The sequence below is a fragment of the Trichosurus vulpecula genome, chromosome 5, assembly GCF_011100635.1.
Source record: "Trichosurus vulpecula isolate mTriVul1 chromosome 5, mTriVul1.pri, whole genome shotgun sequence".
Taxonomy (NCBI): Eukaryota; Metazoa; Chordata; class Mammalia; order Diprotodontia; family Phalangeridae; genus Trichosurus; species Trichosurus vulpecula.
This window is the reverse complement of record NC_050577.1, coordinates 256213771-256231576: the sequence shown is the minus strand read 5'-3', so window position 1 is coordinate 256231576 and position 17806 is coordinate 256213771. Positions and strand designations below refer to the sequence as shown.

At 38.7% G+C, this 17806-nt stretch overlaps 1 protein-coding gene across 1 annotated transcript in view; it reads left to right on the top strand.

Moving 5' to 3' along the window:
• The first annotated feature begins 1398 nt into the window (after window positions 1-1398).
• Window positions 1399-17806, top strand: part of XPOT (exportin for tRNA) — a 41896-nt gene continuing 25488 nt past the window's right edge. The window contains exons 1-8 of the mRNA XM_036759642.1: window positions 1399-1807; window positions 5853-5986; window positions 9198-9280; window positions 11000-11056; window positions 13118-13187; window positions 14497-14715; window positions 16822-17006; window positions 17113-17281. Of these exons, the coding sequence (XP_036615537.1) occupies window positions 5927-5986; window positions 9198-9280; window positions 11000-11056; window positions 13118-13187; window positions 14497-14715; window positions 16822-17006; window positions 17113-17281 (843 nt within the window). The 5' untranslated portion in view covers window positions 1399-1807; window positions 5853-5926. The remainder of the gene's footprint in view (window positions 1808-5852; window positions 5987-9197; window positions 9281-10999; window positions 11057-13117; window positions 13188-14496; window positions 14716-16821; window positions 17007-17112; window positions 17282-17806) is intronic.

Sequence of the window (17806 nt, the reverse complement as noted above, 5' to 3'; positions counted from 1 at the left end):
ATATTATATTATATATATTATTTAATTATATATTAATTATAATATTAATTATATATATTATATTTATATATGTAAAATCATTCTATTATTTATCAGTTTTTATTCATCAGTTCTATTTTTTTATCAGTTCTTTCTCTGGATGAAGATAGCATATTTCTTCATGTGTCTTTTATAGTTAATTTGGGTATTTATAACAGTCAAAACCATGGTCTTTAGAGTACAACAACGAAACAGATGGCAGTTATGCACTTTCAAAGACCCTTCCACTGATAAGATAACATTAGTCTCCGATCTTGAACCATTTGGCAATGCCAAGAACTTTGGTGTTAAGAATTCTCTTTTCTGGGTTTTCAGTAGTGTGCTCGCTGAGGAGGTAGGGGCCTGCGCACCTGCAGAAGCAGTAGTCAGGTCACATCTCTTAAGAGTTGCTTCCCAGGGTGTTGGCTTGAGGTGGGAGGCAGGAGAGAAGAGAAATTTCTGCTTGCACGCTGAAGTTGTTTTGAAGAGAATAAAGCATGAAGGCTAAGGGTGCTTTTCAACTCTCCCTTTTAAAATGAATTAATCACCAAACATGGAGAGATGAAAAATGATCTTAAAGACAGGAAAACTTGACGTTTCATCTAATTAGATTTCTCAACAGGTATGTTGTTAAGTATTTACCAGCCAACGCACCTCTCTCTTCATGGCCTAACACACCGCCTTGCACAGTGCCCTAGCACATAGTAGGTGTTATTTTAATGCTTATTTACTTGACTTGCCAGCAATCACACGGATTGCTTAATATGTGTTTGAGTGAATGAGTAAGGCGTGTGCATCTAATTGCATTTCCAGGATGTATTTGTTCCTTCTGTGTCCATCTCTGTGAATCTCCATGAAATCTCCATGGAGCCTGAGAATCCATCTGTGGCCACGGAACAGAAAGACGTGCGCTCAAGGCGGTTACCGGGGCTTCCTTACGAGTTTGTAAAAGTCAGCCAACTGCACACAGGCATGCGCTCAGCAGAGCCTGGGGGTGGGGGTGGGGGTGGGGGCGGGAATGGTGGGAGTAGAGAAGAATACTACATTTCCCAGAAGGCACAGCAGGCACGCCTTTATGAACCCGGGAGATCTGGGGCCTGGGGAGGTGGCGACGGTGGAAGAATACTACATTTCCCAGAAGGCACAGCGCTCATAAACCCGTGCTGTCTAGGGTCTGCGGGAAGTCAAGGGAGAATTCTGTATTTCGCAGGTGCACTGCTAGCATGCGCTTAAGAACCCAAGCGGCTCAGGGGCTAGGGGAGGCGGCAGAGACGAATACTACATTTCCCAGAAGGCATCGCTACCACGTGGTAAGCCACAGAGGAGAGACTGGCGAGTTTTCTTCCCCCGCTCTGCACCCTCCTTCCCGGAACAACCGTCATCCTTCGCTGCGTGGCATGCTGGGAGTCGTAGGCTTCCTCCGCCCCGCGGGCCGCGATCGGGGCCGCCCATGAGGTTGCCAGCGTTTGCCCGAGCTGGATTTCCGCGAGAAGAGCTCGTCGGAGCGGGAGCTGCAGAGGAGGCGGTGGCGTGGGGGGCGGCGGCGGCGGCGGCGTGGGTGCCCTGGGGCTCGCGCGGCGCGCGCTCTCCCCTTCCTGCCGCGGCGGTGACCCCGCCCGCTCGTCGGGCGCCACGCAGTAGGAGACTCGGAGGAGCTGCGAGCGGCTGGCCCCCAGCGGCGACCGGGGCTGCGGAGCTCGCCGCCTCCCTTCCTCCGCGGCTCCATGGTGGCGACCTGCTCCCGGGGCTGAACAAGGCGCGGAGGGGATGGAGTGACCGGCCGGGGAAGGTAGGCTCGCCTTGGGGGAGGGCCAGGGGAGGGCCGGGGGTGTTCCCCTCCCCCGCCGCTCCGGGAGTCAGGACTGTCACCCCCCGGCCCTTTTTATCCGGGCGGTCGGGCCCGGGGCTATCCGGTGGGTGTCGGCGGATCGCTTCCCCCTCCCACGCGAGCAGCACGTGGAGCCCCCTGTCCCCACCGCAGCCTGCCCCACCCGAGACTTGGGGAACTGGATCCCTCCACTCTTGGAAGGGAACCCCCGAGGACAGGAGGGAGGGCGCCCTGTAACATTCCACGCAGGGTCCTGGCTCTCTCGTAATTCTCTTTTCCATCCTTTTTCTAATTTTTTGTTGTAAATAAGATGCTCCCGTAACCAGAAAAACGAGTCCTGGGCCTCCGAAAGTGCTCATTAGTCGCCTGGGATGGGGGAGGGAGGGGAGCGGGGAAGACAGGAACACGCGGTTTATGGTAGTCGCATCCAGACAATTATAAACTTGTCATTCTGATAATGATGGGATGTTTAAAAAAAAAAAACCAAAACAACACTCCAAGATGACTTTAAAGAACCTTCGCCGCAGTATGGAAGGTTTTTTTTTTTTTTTTTTTAGTTTTTCTTCCCAAGGGATTTGGTTATTGATAATGGTTGAGGTGCTAATGATGTTTTTAAAAGTGTCAGGACTTTGTGGTTTAAATCAGACAACAGATCATACTTTATTATCATCACCTGCAACTTGGGAGTGATGTAGTTTTTTATTCTTGTAACCACTAGGTTTTTCTCCCAAGAATTTTACCCCCTCCCCCCCCAAAAAAGGAGGAGTTGAATTTGTAATAATTATATTTGTATACTTTTTTTGGTATATTGTGAGCTCTTGATTAGCCTTGTCAATGAATAATTTCCACCTTTTAGGCAGCTAGATGCTCCTTGAAGTTTGAAAGATCTGAATTCTATTCCAGCCTCAGACCACTAGTTGTGTGTGACCCTGGGCAAGTCACCAAATAAATGATAAATATTTGTTGACTGCAGGACTTGATCCTCCCATAAATTTCATCATCCATAAAATGGGGATCATAAAAACTCCTAACTTGATAAGGTTGCTGTGAAGATCAATTGAAATAATGTGGGAAAGGACCTTCCAACCTTTAAAGCCTGTATAAACGTTAGCAATTATTTTCTTTCAGGTAAGCACTGGCAATTGGGTCAAGGTGTTTTTCCCCCTTTTTTAGAGCTTTTTTTTTTTGGTGTCTTATAAAAGGCCAAGTGTACATCATTCTACCTTGTGGAAAGGGCTGTGGAAAGGATACTGAACTTAAGAGTCACGGAATCACCTGGAAGCACTTGTTGCCTGTGTGACTTTTGGCAAGTCACATTTTCTCCTCCCTGGGCCTCAGTTTCCTCATCTGTGAAATGAGAGGATTATACTGAATGATTTCCAAAGCTCCTTCTGGCTCTAAATCTAGAACTAAGATGCTGTAATCCTATAAATAGATTAGAAGTCATTTTCCCAAGATCACAATTTCAGCCTTTAAGTATTTTGCTGGTATTTTTCTTCTTGTGTTCCCATCTTTAGCTTTAGAAGGATTTTAGAAGGTCATCCAGTCCAACCCCATCATTTTTTAGACAAGGAAACTGAGGCCTAGATAAGTTAGGTGATTTACCCAAAATAACACAGGTTAATAAGAGCTGGGATCCAAAGCCAGGTTTTCTGACTCCTCCAAATCCAAGAAACACTCTTAACACTGTGCCTGTTTGCTTTCATGAGGGATCCATATTTCTTTCCCCCATTTTAAAGAAGGAGGACTGAAAATTAGAAAATTTCCAGGAAACCAGCAAGGCAGTTAGGTGCTGTGGATCTAAGGCTCCTTTCTCACCCCCCCACCCCCCACCCCCCACCCCCGGCAAAAGATAGAGGCCAGTGATTTTAGATTCACATTGCTTATACATGTATGGCCTACTGTAATAAAGACCTCTGCATCCTTTATAGTTCAGTTAAAGACTGATAGAAGAGGCTGCTGTAGGAAAATTATCAAAGTAATGGAAAGAAATCGAACCTTAGAGGTCATTTGAAGCCCAAATTCCCTTTCCAGTGTTCCCAACAAGTGATAGAATAGCCTCTACCTGACCCACCTCCAGTTAATGGATAATGTTTTAGTGAACTAAAAGGAGATATAGTTACTTGAGACAAAACTTAAGGCATATGATCCCTATCCTTTGATTTTTTTTTTTTTGTTAATGAAATACTAGGAAAAATGAAGATACTTATTTCTGTTATTTAAGTGAATTTGGACTATAAAAATGGAAATACTAGGTTTCCTGGGGTGACTGCATTTTTAAGCTTGTGTACTACAGAGTAAATTCAGAGTGCTCCTCAGCTTTTAGCTGTAGACAATTGATACTCTGCCAAAAACTGGCTGCAAAGAGTTGATAGACTTTTCAACACATGCCTACTTCTATAGTCTGTTCACATGTTAATAAAAGTGGAGAGAAGCTCTTATCATCCAAGGTCTGCCTTCTCTGATTCTAGTCCAAGTAGCTCATCAACTTACTTTGTTGAACTTACAGTATTGAAGTACTTATGTGTATTTTCTTAACATTGACGTTGCCCTTTAGTCTCATCCCATTCCTGTACTAGAGGAAGATCTCATTTCTGTAACCGAGAAGTGTGCCAGGCTTCATAATTGTGAAAAAAGAAGTGATTCAGTACTTACACCATTTGGGCCTTCAAATTAGAGGTGCCATCTTAGTGACTATTATAATTATTTTCACATTGCATATTTTTTCTTTTGCTTTACCTCTGGATCACTAAACTAGCCTTTCTAATCATTCACTGAACTGTTAAAATTGATGGTTAGAATTACTTAAGTGGCATTTTAATAAGGAACTATAAGATATTCTATTTAACTGTAAGTTTTAAGAATTCTGATTCTGTGGGTTTTTTTAAGTTTTTGTAAGAGTTATATGACCACTCTAGTGTTACCCGGTGGAGGAAAAAGCCAAGAACAATTTCAGTAAGAGTTTTCTAAGAATTAATTGTCCATTATCTAGGGGGTTACTTAATGAGGTCCTGGTTCTCCTATTTCTTTTTACTTGACTACTCATGAACATCTCTACCAGGAAATGAAATGCAACAGATCATGCACACTCTTTGTCAACTACTCTGATTGACAGGTTTGGGATTTGAGTGTCTGAGAAAAAATATTTGTAGTTTTAACTCTTGAATTGCTCACGGATTTAGAGCTGGGAATCATCCAGCCCAACCCCCTTATTTTGCAAGTGAGGAAGCTGTGGTTTGGAGAGGTTGCGTGTTGTTCCAGGTCAAACAGGTAGTGAGAACACCTGGGACCCTCATCCAGGCCCTCTGCCTCCATATTCTGTGTGCTGCTTCATTCCAGGGAGAGAGGGGGCAGGATTGTGTAATAATACACACTTGATAGAGCCCGTTAGGTTTTACACAATTTAACGTTTGATCCTTCCAGTAACCAAATGAGGTAGTACAGGATATTATCTCCATTTACAGATGAAGAAGCTAATCTCAAAATTAAATGACTCTCCTCAGCCATGCTGCTAATGTGCGGCAAGGCCAGAATTCAAATTTGTGTTTTCTGACTTGGGACTCTTGAGTTCTTTTCACTGTATTATAGTTTTTGTGAAAATTTCAAGTATTAAACAACTAACTTTACTGTAGTTATTGAGTAGAGTCCTGGGAAATACCAGAGAACTGCCATCTATGATACGTTTTTACATTTACTTATAAGTATACCTTGGAAAAACAAAATAATGGAGAATTGTCTGTTAGATTTTTATAAAGTAAACTGAGAATTTAGTACTTCCTCTTAAAATCTGGTTATTCTAGCTTGATATAAACCTGCATCTTTGTTCATAGAAACAAAAAAACTTAATAAAAAATCCATGTACAGGCTTTCATTTTAAAAGACTTTTTTTTTTACAGTTTTTCACCATTATAAATTACATTTAATTTAATTAATAAAGCATGTAATTCTTTTGACAAGCATCTTTTTTGCATATAAATACTGTTTCAATTATTTTTTTTGTCTGCAGATGTTTGTGAATTCTACCGTGCGATCAGGGGGCAAGCCTAATAAGATTCCGAAACTCAGAGTATAGCAGCAGGCATGGATGAACAGGCCCTCTTAGGGCTAAATCCAAATGCTGATGCGGACTTCAGACAAAGGGTATGTTAAATTTGTCCAATTTCTTTAAATTAAGTGTTACAGTGCGGCATAATTGTGGATACTATTAGATAATTGAGGGTTAGACTAATCTATTATCATATGGTACTATCTTTTTCATGTAAATAATAATAATGAATATTTGTGTAGAAAAGTCTTAATAATGACCAAGATGCTTTGAAGTCTGCTCCATTGGGAGTGCTGAAGTAAAACCGTGACTTGTCCTTTTGAATGAATGCATAAAGATTTGCTTGAAGGTATAGAAATTTGACCTTTATTGGAAGACAGGGCATTAATGAGACTGTATCCTTGCCTTTTTTCTATTTAAGATTGCAGATTGTTAAATTGTTAAAGATAGAAAGGGACCCTTCTATAGCTGAAGCGCTTTTCTCCCCCATGTTTAACCTGGTCTAGAGAATCACTTAATTGCTGTATATCGGATAAATCTAATATTTTGGTAAAATTTATCTCATTGAATTAATGTCTTTCATATACAACGTAAGATGATTTAAAATAAATCTGTATCTTGGTATGTCAATATCCAGCAGAAAGTAGAATTTGACAAAAGGTGGTTTTGTCCTGGACTCTATTCTAAGAATTTTAGTTATTGAATCACCTCAAAGGTTGTGTCAGCTGTAAAATGGTTCTTTGATGTGACTCCAAAGAATAATATAATAATGAGGTGGTATTGTAGTTAGGAAACTTAATCATCTAATAGTGTTGTTTTAAGTAACCCAAACTATAAGCTAATCCTAAATGCAAACATGATCCAAAAAAGGCTTTAAGAACAAATGTAATTAATTTTTTAAAGCCTTCAGGCCTTTTGAAGCTTAGGCTATGTGGGAGGAAAGAGGGACTTCCTTCCCACTCCTCCTCTCTTTTTCTTCTTTCTCTTTCCAATTGCAATGGGTGGCACCATATGCGCAGGGTATTTAATAACTACAGCCAACTACAGTAAGACTAATCTCATTCTGGTCACATTTTTGTCCTCTACTTGAACAGATGTCTTTTTCCCCTTTTTAAAATATAACATTGCTTGCATATAAGACACCCAGTGAATTTTTCAATAGGCTAGTAGGGAATTCTTCCACTAATGTCCTCCAAGGCCCAGGTAGCCCTGGGTTTCTCAGTGGCTCCTCCAGCAGAGTACAAGCTATGGCAGTTCTCAACCAAGCTCAAGACACTTGAGGCAAAGAGGCTATGACAAGGACTAGCTAAATTGAGACAGTGTCATTATCAGAAGTTGATTACTAGGTGACCAGTTTTCCAAGCACTTGGAGTCAGCTTCTAAGGGGTAGAACAGTCGTGGTACCTATATTGGGGAGACTACAGATCATTTGAAGCGAAAGGAGAGTGCAGTTACTTTCCTGATCAGTGTCACAGGATTAGTTAGTGCTTAAGTTATCACAGGAGATTAAATGAAATCCAAATTTAAAACATCTTCTGGATCCCAGATTACACGCTGCATGAAAACTTTTTAAGAAGCTGCATACAAGTCTGTATGCTAGAATTAAATGGAAAAAGGTAGAGAAGTAAAGGAGATGTTCTGGTTGATAGTGATTACAAGATATGTCTAGTATAGACCACAAAAGTGGGTGAAAGGAATTATAGAAACTCATTTCTTTACTTCAGTCTCATTGCTTTTTGTTCAGTCATTTCAGTCATGTCTACCTCTTTGTGACCCCATTTAGGGTTTCCTTGGCAAAGATACCGCAGTGGTTTGCCATTTCCTTCTCCAGGTCCTCTTACAGATGAGGAGACCGAGGCAAACAGGGTTAAGTGACTTGCTCAGGGTCACACAGCTAGGAAAAGTCTAAGGCCAGATTTTAACTCAGGAAGATGAGTCTTCCTGACTCCAGCTTCAGTGCTCTGTACACTGCCAAATGTGGCTGCCTGAGCCATCTCATTGTCTGTTTCAGTGTTTTTGGAGGGGGGAGAGCAATTAAAAAGTCACAAGTTAAACAATGAAATATTTTGTCAGGTCACTTTAAGAAGGAATACTTCGTGTTGCCTGTCATACATTGTCTGGAGAGATGGCTGACAATTTCAGCTGTTTGAGTTTTATGGCTCCAGATCAGCCAGATTATCTCAGTTTGCAGAGATCCCTGACTGCCCGTAATGGGTTAAAGCAGCACCATTTGTATCCAGCCACCGTTGGGTCATTTTATCAAGTAGCATTCATTGAGTCTCCCTGCTTTCACATGATGCTTTGTGCTATAAATTGAATTGATGATGCTGCTCTTTGGAAACAGCAATATTACACAATGCATAAAATCATACTGACTCACAGTTGTACAAGACAGATATTAGTGGCAACTCTTTGTTGTTATGATAGCTGTTATTTTAGTTATTTCAGAATTTTAGTCATGCTGTCAGAGTTTAAAATCTTGTTTCTATTCCCCCTATCCCCAACTACTCTTTGGAGCAAGTTTCACAAAATGTAAAATTTATTCCCATGCATTCTGTCCATATGTACTTGTGAAATGTTGTTGATTTAAAGCTCTGGCTCTGAGCATCCCATGTGTTGCTCCTGAGTTAGGAGAGAAGAAAGAATTCCCTTGTTTTAACTGGAGAGTAGGAAAAAAGATTTATTTGGTTCTGGTGATGAGTAGAACTGACAGCAACAGTATGCCCAAGACCAGGGCCTGAATAACACCTCCATGTCCCATCTTTAAAGATACTCTAAACGAAAGCTTTAACCATTCAAAGATAACTGGCATTCGGTAGTAACACCTCCCAGATTCTGGTTTTTTTTTTTAGAGTTTTAATTTTTTTCTAGAGAGTTAACACATTTTGTGACATAAGACATTTCCTCTTCTATCCTATGATAGCTCAAATGATGCACTATAAGATTTTTTATTCTCTTCTTATTGCTGATTTCCTATTAATATATTCTATTAAAAATTCTTAGGTCAGGTCACAAAAAGGGCTAGGATTTCAAACCGATGCTTATTAGTGGTAAAGTTTAGGAGAGATACGACTGTTAATATTCTCAACACACTTATTTTTATTTTAAACTTGTAAGTTATAAAATTAGATGTTTAGATTTAGATAAAGTTAGATATCAAATTGGTGCCTAGGAAGTTGTAATGAATGTTGATTCACTATTAATTAGGTGATGTTTGCTGAATTTTTGTTTTGAAAATAGTGGGACACTGATCTTGTTTAATTCTAAGCAAATTTTTCTTTTTTGTTTATGTTGTTATTGTTGTAGGCTCTGGCCTATTTTGAACAGTTAAAGATTTCCCCAGATGCCTGGCAGGTGTGTGCAGAAGCTCTGGCCCAAAGGACATACAGGTAATTAAAATGTAATAAATTTTTAAAACTCTCAAAAGAATTCGAACTTAAACATAAATTTAAGAAGGAATCAAGATTTTTCTGACCTGTCTAAGCAAGAACATTTCATTGAACTTTATAATTAGAGAATGACTTCATATGTAACCGTTAGTCAGGAACACTAAACAACAAATTAATAATCTGAAGACTCTTCCATAAATAATTAAAAATTCTAGGTTTTTTAACATGGAGTAGACTAAAGGCATAGGTAGTGTTAATCTTCAATTTAAAAAATCCTACATTATTTCAGTTTTTGAGTTAGAAATATTGTAGGTCTTGCAGCAGCCCATGGGGTTTACTTGATTCAGTTAAGGAGGGAAACACTAATAACTGATATTGGGAACAAATATTGGTTAACATTTTAAAATGTAATTAAAGTAGGATAATAGATTTAGAGCTGTAAAGGATCTTGTATTTCATCTAATCAGCTCTCCTCCCCCACGCCCCCCCCCCCCCCCCCCCCCCATTTTGCAGGTAAGAGAAAATGAGTCATATAGATAAGGAGCTGGAATTTGAACCCAGGTCGTTTTCAGGTCCAACACACATTTTCTACCATGTAACTTATGTTTTTTGAAGAGCATTTAAATAGTGATTTAGGGCACAACCAACTGACTTAGGGCTAGCTCCTTTGGAGAGCAGTGGGCTGCTGGAAAGAGTGCTGCAGGAACCAGATTACAGAGGAATTGGCGAGTGTTTAACAAATTAAATACAAATATAATACAACCTAGATAATATTAGTTTGTGGTTTTCTGAGTCAGTATGGGGGCATCTGCTGCTGTGGAGCAAGGGTTCTTTTGTCTGATGAAAACTGTTAACCGCATCTTAGAATGCTGTTTTTAAATGCATAAAATAAAATACAAAGGAAATCAATCATATCAAAATACAGTTATCTAAAACATACACTACCTTTAATGTTGAGCACTGTTGTGCTAGAGGGAGGTCTCACATTTGACTCAGCTTTGGAGATTAAAATTTTCACACCTTGCTATACCCATAAACCCACCTGTCTTAGAAATGCAAGGGGTGGGGGGCAATGCCCGACTGGGAGGTCGTTGTCTCATTGTTACTCACCAGCTTCTAACACTGTATTCTTTTGTTAGAATTTTGTCACTTAACTTTACAAACACAGTAATGTTTCTGGGAACATCAACCTCCTGGATTTCATTAGAAGTAGAGCTCTGTTTACTTAGTGAGGGCAGGGATGTGAGTTAGGTGTGCTAGAATTACCACCAATGACTTAGCCTACCATCTCTAGGTTTCCCAGCATAGATGATAATGCTTTTAGAGATCTAGTAGTTTTAGTATTTTAAGATATTTCTTAGCTACCAAGGCCTTTTTGCATATCAAATATAAGCTGAAACATGTTTTGATTGTCCCATGTTTATTAAACTAATAGGATAAATTTTTTTTTTTTGGTGTATGAGTAGTATTTTAGAATTAGGTTAGCTTATGTGATAAAAATAAGTTAGATGTAAAACTGAAAGAGTATTTTTAAAAGCCCAGTGTTTTTAACTGGTTAGATATCAGTACCTTGTATTTTCTATTAATCTTTCTACTCTCCAAATTCATTAATACCATAAGAATCAAGGGTAGGCTTTACTGTTATATGTGGTGAGAATTTTTTGGTATTTTGTTTGTTTGGTCTTTATTCTAATTATTTTTTCTTTTTTTTTTTTCCAGCGATGATCATGTCAAGTTCTTCTGCTTTCAGGTTCTAGAACATCAGATAAAATTCAAGTGAGAAATTTTTCCTTCTTCCATCCCCTTTTAACATGAAAATCTACATGGGAAAATCAGTTATGTTTTCTATTTACTTTGTAATAAAATTTATCATTTGTTAGGTGCTCCTTTTCAGAGAATTAGAACACAAATTGGCATAATTAGTGCAATGGCAAATTAGTTTTCATAGGGCCATGGCTTCTGATTTTGCTTCTGCCATGACTCCTCAGTTTTTAAGATGGTTCACCTAGTCCTTCGGTGAACTTCAGACCTCCACACAATCATATGTATCTGATTTCTAGCCACATAAAGTTTAATGGGATTCCCTTAAAAGTTGCAAGAGGTGCCAATTTGAACCACTACCTCAGACATAAAATATGAGACTTTTTTTTAGCATACTGAATTTGGTCAAAAATCAGTCAACTTCATATTCATGGAATCTAGTTCTAAAGATCATTGTCCAACTCTCTAGTTGAACAGAGGAGGAGTAAAGAGGAGTAATGGCACTTGGCTGATTTCTCTCCTAGTGAAAGAGTTGGGATTCAAACCCAAGTCTTCTGACTGCCGGTCCAAGGCCATTTCCACAGAGGATCCTCTCCCGACCCAGTCTCAGGGGTGTGGTGAGGAGAGCTCTTTGTAAACCTATAGAACTGAACTGTGACTGCCACTAAGTCACACAAACCTCTCAAGGTAAAATAAATACCTATTTCAACAAGAAACAGAAGAGGTGAATTCAAGAGTATCTTCAAAATGTATTTTTAGAAACTAGAACAAAATATTGTCCATTTCCTATTGTAGAAACTATTATATATTCAGAGATAGTAAAGAGGATATGTAGCAATACATGCACATGTCAGGGAAATGATAGACGTCTGAGTACCATTCATATTCAGTTGTTCTTGCCTACATATCTCCCTTTTATATAAAGCATTTTAGGCAGCTGAGTGCTATACAGATAAAGTGTGGCAAATTGAGCCTAGAGTCAAATTAAAAGTTTAAGTTCAAATTAGATAATCAAATTCCATTAATTGATTTATTTGATCACTGTCAGATGCCTGTTCATGTTTACTTTGTAATTTAGCAAGGAGAGAAAGAATAGAAATTTTGGATTAAGAAAATGTGTACTGGCCTACTACACTTTAAAATATTTAAGGCTTCAGATAAATTAATAGAAGGGCTAATTTTTGTACTGTTGACTAAATAGCTTAGGGTAAAGTTTTCCTTAAAATTTGGGATTCCTTGAGTCTTGAAACATTTCATTGTTCTTCTGGGGTTATTGCATATCTAACTTCTAGGATAAAGGGGATTCAGGAAAATAGCCAAAGATAGAGGTGAGGGAGACCATGTAAAGAAAGATGAGGGTACATGTGTATTCCTGCCAGTGGTGTAGGGGTAGGGGGTGAGGGGTGCGGGATGGTGTGAAAGTTATTCTGGGTTTATATCAGGTATGACAGAAGGGAGAGGTGAAGGATGATGGATGAGAAGGGCTAATGGGACAGAGTTTGGAGGAAGACAGAGAGAGAACAGGGACCAATGTGTGTGGGGGAGGGAGAGGGGATGGCATTTTGTTGTAAGGTGGATAGGGACTGAACTGTGGGCTGCAGTATGCCAGAGGCCAAAGGGAGAGGAGTCCAGGCTCGATGCTTTCACCGCACCATGGCAGACCCATGATCTGTTCACATCATCTGAAGACATATGGCGCCTCGTAACAATTGGAGTAACATTGGCTTCATGAATTTTGAACTTTACATTGAATGGCAAGCATTTACTTGGGAATGAATTGTTTCACCAGTTGTTGTGGTAGAATGACCCATTAAGCCTTTGAAGATTTGTTTAATGATGACTGACATTTATAGAGAGCTTGCTTTACATTATTGCCTTTGATCTTCACAACCACTCTAGTTATTATTTCCATTTTTATAAGTGAGAAAACTTAGGCTCAGAAGTTGCCTGACTTGCCCATGTCCTTAGCTAGTTAAGCGTCCAAGGCAGAATTCCGGGCCAGATCTTTTCAGGCTCCCAAGATCCAGTGCTCTTTTGACGTATGGGATGCCTCACTTTTTATGTGTTTTGTTTCAGGTATTCAGAACTCACTGTGGCTCAACAACTACTAATTAGGGAAACTCTTATAACTTGGCTCCAAGCTCAGGTAAAGTAGTAACAGCAACAGAGGGTTTCCCAGCTTCATTCACAGCACTAAGTCTTTAAGCAGTTATCTGTTTCTGGATTTCCATATTTTTCCATTGAGGACTGTTGATAAAAGAACTGATTTTGATCTAAATAAACTTACAGAAGTGTTTTGAAAGAAGACGGGAAGCGGAAGAAAAAAAAAACTCTATAACCTCTTTTGAAATTTTATAGAAGATAAGATTTTCAACATTCTGATTTCAAATTAGACTCCTAGGACATGTCCTCTAAATACCATGTCCCAACAATTCATGCTTTTACAGCTGAAGGAGCCAAACGAGTGTCAGGACCTTGAAGTTTGTACTTAAAGCTGTCCCCCGCTTTCCATGGTGCTTGACATACACTTTTGACTAAAGTCCTCAAAGACATTTACTAAAATTTGTAGCATTAGTTGAGATGTTGACATGGAAAGACCTGAGCCAATTCTTATATTGATTGAAACTCAAAAAATGTGTTTTCAGATTGGCAATTTGAAGAGAAAGGTGAAATGGGCTTTTTCGCTAGTTTCTAGGTTCTATTCAATTCTATGAAATGAATTTAAATATACAATATTGCAAGATGTGAATGTGATCTTCTAGCGCTGATCCAGGCTAAATGAATAATTTGTAGCTTAGGTAAGTTTAGAGTAGTTTTTAGTATGTTCATGAAAGCACCACTATTTCTTTCCTATCTTTTATTACAAAGTATCTCATTCAGAGGACCTGAAAAATAAGGTAAAAAAGGATCCTCATACACATGCAGAGTTCTTTTTTGGCCTGTTTTAGGTATTCTCTGATATATGTAAAGCAGTTGTGTAAAGGGAAGGCTTTGAGATACTTATTTCAATTACCAAGTAATTAAGGAAAATTTTGAAAATATTTTCATATCATAAAACCATAGAAACTATTTAGAATTCCTTTTGTGGCCCTTGCATAGATGGAGGCAAGGCAAATAATGACTTCATGCCCTTTTATTTCTACCTCCCTCTTCTCATGCCCCCAAATTTTGTTAAATTGTTTTTTGACCAGCCCTTTAAACATCAGTACTAATTATTAAGCACATTTCAACCTAACATCATGTTGATCTGGCCTATGTTTTGGGGGTGATGCATTTTGTTGAATGAATTAATATTCTCAGTACAATTCACATTTAACAGTGGAAAGCTTAGATGAAGATGAAGTAAGTTTTACTTTAACTAGATTCTTTAACTAGATAAATCCCAAAAACAGTTTATTGCTGCAAACAATGTTACTGAGCTTGTGCTGTGCTCAGAATGTTTCTGCTTCTTTTAGATGCTGAATCCCCAGCCGGAGAAGACTTTCATTCGAAACAAAGCAGCACAAGTCTTCGCATTACTTTTTGTTACAGAGTATCTCACTAAATGGCCCAAGTATTTTTTTGATATTCTATCAGTAGTGGACCTTAACCCAAGAGGAGTAGATTTATACCTCAGAATCCTCATGGCTATTGATGCGGAATTGGTGGATCGGGATGTAGTTCATACATCTGAGGCAAGTAACTTAACATTGATTTTTAACTGTATATGGATTGTGTTTACAGTGAAATGAGCCTATCTTTATCTTGTTTACAGTGGAAGATAAAAAAAGATACAAAATTGCCTTTGAGTTTACTCTATTTTTAGACAAAGTAACATTTTAAAGAAGCTCTAAGTTTACTAGATGTTTTTTTAAAGTGTTTTTTTAGTAATTCAGAAGGTATATAGCTTGATGCTTTGAATTTAATTATTTATATTATGAAATATATTGTGTTAGTTCAAATACAGAATTTGACTTTTTCTCCAAATGCGTCTTGTACAAAACTTAATATGTGTCTTGTACTCAAGGTGTGAATACTAGAGAGTCAGCTTTAGTAGAAATGATGGTAACACTTTCTCTCCCAGCATATGTATCTGTGTTTTGTACTCTTTCTGCTGATGCAGCAAGGTAAGGTTAGAAGTTTCCTCTGGTTTGCATGTTTGGTGAGTGTGTATTTCAGCCCTAAGTTTCTTAGAAACGTGGATCTCATGGCAAACTCTTTCTCTACCTTTATCATTCATTTAATATTTGAATATGTACGTGGTATTATGATAAGGCCTGTAAGGCATACATAAGAAACAACACCTGGCCTCATGCAATTTAAAATCTCATAATATAAATGAGGTATAAAAAAGTAATGTAAGATTGAATTTGATGGTGGTTCAGTAGAAGTGCCAATAAGGTGTAACATGAAATTAGATTTAAAATTGCATGAGGTTATGTACCCCATCATTCGGAAGAAGTATTTCTATAGCATCTACTGTGTGCCAGGTGCCAAGCTTTATTTACCATTATCCTCATTTGATCCTTACAACAGCCCTGTGAAATAGGTGTTATTATTCTTATCTTATAGTGGAAACTGAGGCACGCAAATGAAAGGGCTTGTCCAGGGTCACACAGCTAACTAGTGTCAGAAACCACATTTAAACTCAGGACTTTGTGGCTCCTGAGCACTCTCGCTCCTGAAATAGCAGCTGCCTCTCTTAGCCAGGTCTTCCCACCTATGGGCCAAAGACCCTGGAGTACACCAAACATTGTCATTGTAACCTTTATTTCCATCAAAATATATAGCGACTATTATCATGTGGGATATTCAGAAAGGGATCCTCCTCAAAGAGTTTGGGAAGAAGTGGTCACTGTTCTCCATTGAAGTGGAAGGAATGCTGGATTTTGATTTAGAGAATGTGAATTTGTGTCCCAATTTGTTACTTGTTGGTTGTATGGCCTTGGACAATTTACTTACAGACTGAGCCGTGATTTGTTCAATGTGGGGCTTGGACCAGACAGAGGTATCACACTCATGAGTGCAGCCTGACCCTAAAAATAAATAAAAACACAACAAAACATAAATGATATGAATATGTACCCATAGGGATCCCACTGTATGATTTAGTGATGCCTCCCCTTCCCCCGTCTACCCCTCCCTCCCCCATTTCTATTTGAGTTTGACACCATTGGACTAGAAGACCTACAATCTCCCATGATCTCGCCCCCCACCCCCCACCCCCCCCTCCCCCACTCCCGTATTGTAAGTGCTGTTATACGATAGAAAACCTCAACTCAATGTATGGGGTTTTTAAAACATTTTTAACCTGGTTTATTAACAGCTTTTCCTTTCTGCTCTACAGTCGTGTTTTGAGTTCTGAATGATGTATATTTATAGTTTATAGAGTTTGATACTGAGAAGTAGGAAAAAAAGAGACAGAGAATTAGAGGGCCTGTGATCTCAGCTGATGAATAAGGAAAATAGTGGTAGTGAGTCTGTCCAAATAATCTCAAAGCCTAATCTTTTTAAAAATAGGTATTTGTATTTTGTTAAATATTTCCTAATTACATTTTAAAAATTTAATTCATTTTTTAAAAAAATTTGTCATCCAAATTCTGCCTCACCCCTTATGATACCAGTTATCAGTGGGAAGTCATGCAAAACATATTTCCATATTAGCCACATTCAAAGCTTCACCTCAAAAGATAGAAAGTAAACCAGAAAATATACCATGTAAATTTGAAATTTTATACAAAAACATGAGTAGATGTACACAATTTTGTAACTTGATGTCTGATGAAATGTTTTTGTTTCAGGAGGCTCGTAGGAATACGTTAATAAAAGATACCATGAGGGAGCAGTGCATTCCAAGTCTGGTGGAATCATGGTACCAAATCTTACAAAATTATCAGTATACTAATTCAGAGGTAACATGCCAGTGCCTTGAAGTAGTTGGGGCCTATGTCTCGTGGATAGACTTGACCCTGATAGCCAATGATAGGTAAGTCATTTATTCTTTTTTGATATGGACTTGCAAAATGCACGGTCTAGAAAATATTTTTGAGTCAGGAATTTGTGTATATCCTAACCATATTATACCTCTTCAGGTTTATAAATATGCTGCTAGGTCATATGTCGATAGAAGTTCTCCGTGAGGAAGCATGTGACTGTTTATTCGAAATTGTAAATAAGGGAATGGACCCAATTGATAAAATGAAACTCGTGGAATCCTTATGTCAAGTGTTGCAGTCTGCAGGGTTTTTCAGCATTGAACAGGTCAGTAAGATAACTTGAAACTTAGTTGTAATGGGTGGACCTGCTTGGGATGGAAATTGTCCAATGTTTGTAGTTGTAAAGAAACACTATGTCCAGAGGGTCCCAACAACAGCTGTAGGTTTAACCTTGAGCCATAACATTAATCCAACATGCATGTAACTTCCATACAGCCATAATTACAACTAGGAAATATACACATGTTGAAAAAACAAATGCATGTGACATTTATAAATTCCAATTAATTGGAGCCATTTAGTCCTAGTTCTAATGAAGCAAGTGTTTTCAAAACAGTTATCTGAAGAAATCAGTTTTAAAAAACATACATGTCTTAAACAGGTACACAGAAATCATTAAGAAACCTTGCCGCTCTCTGTCATAGAAATAGAGACTAAATGATTTTATTGGTATGGGGAACTTCCAGGTGAGGAAACTCCCTCTGCCAGTGCATGTCAGCATCTTCTCTGCAACTTACAGTCTTAGTTGCCCAAGATCCTGAGAGAAGTTAAGGGATTTTCTCCAGGTTGA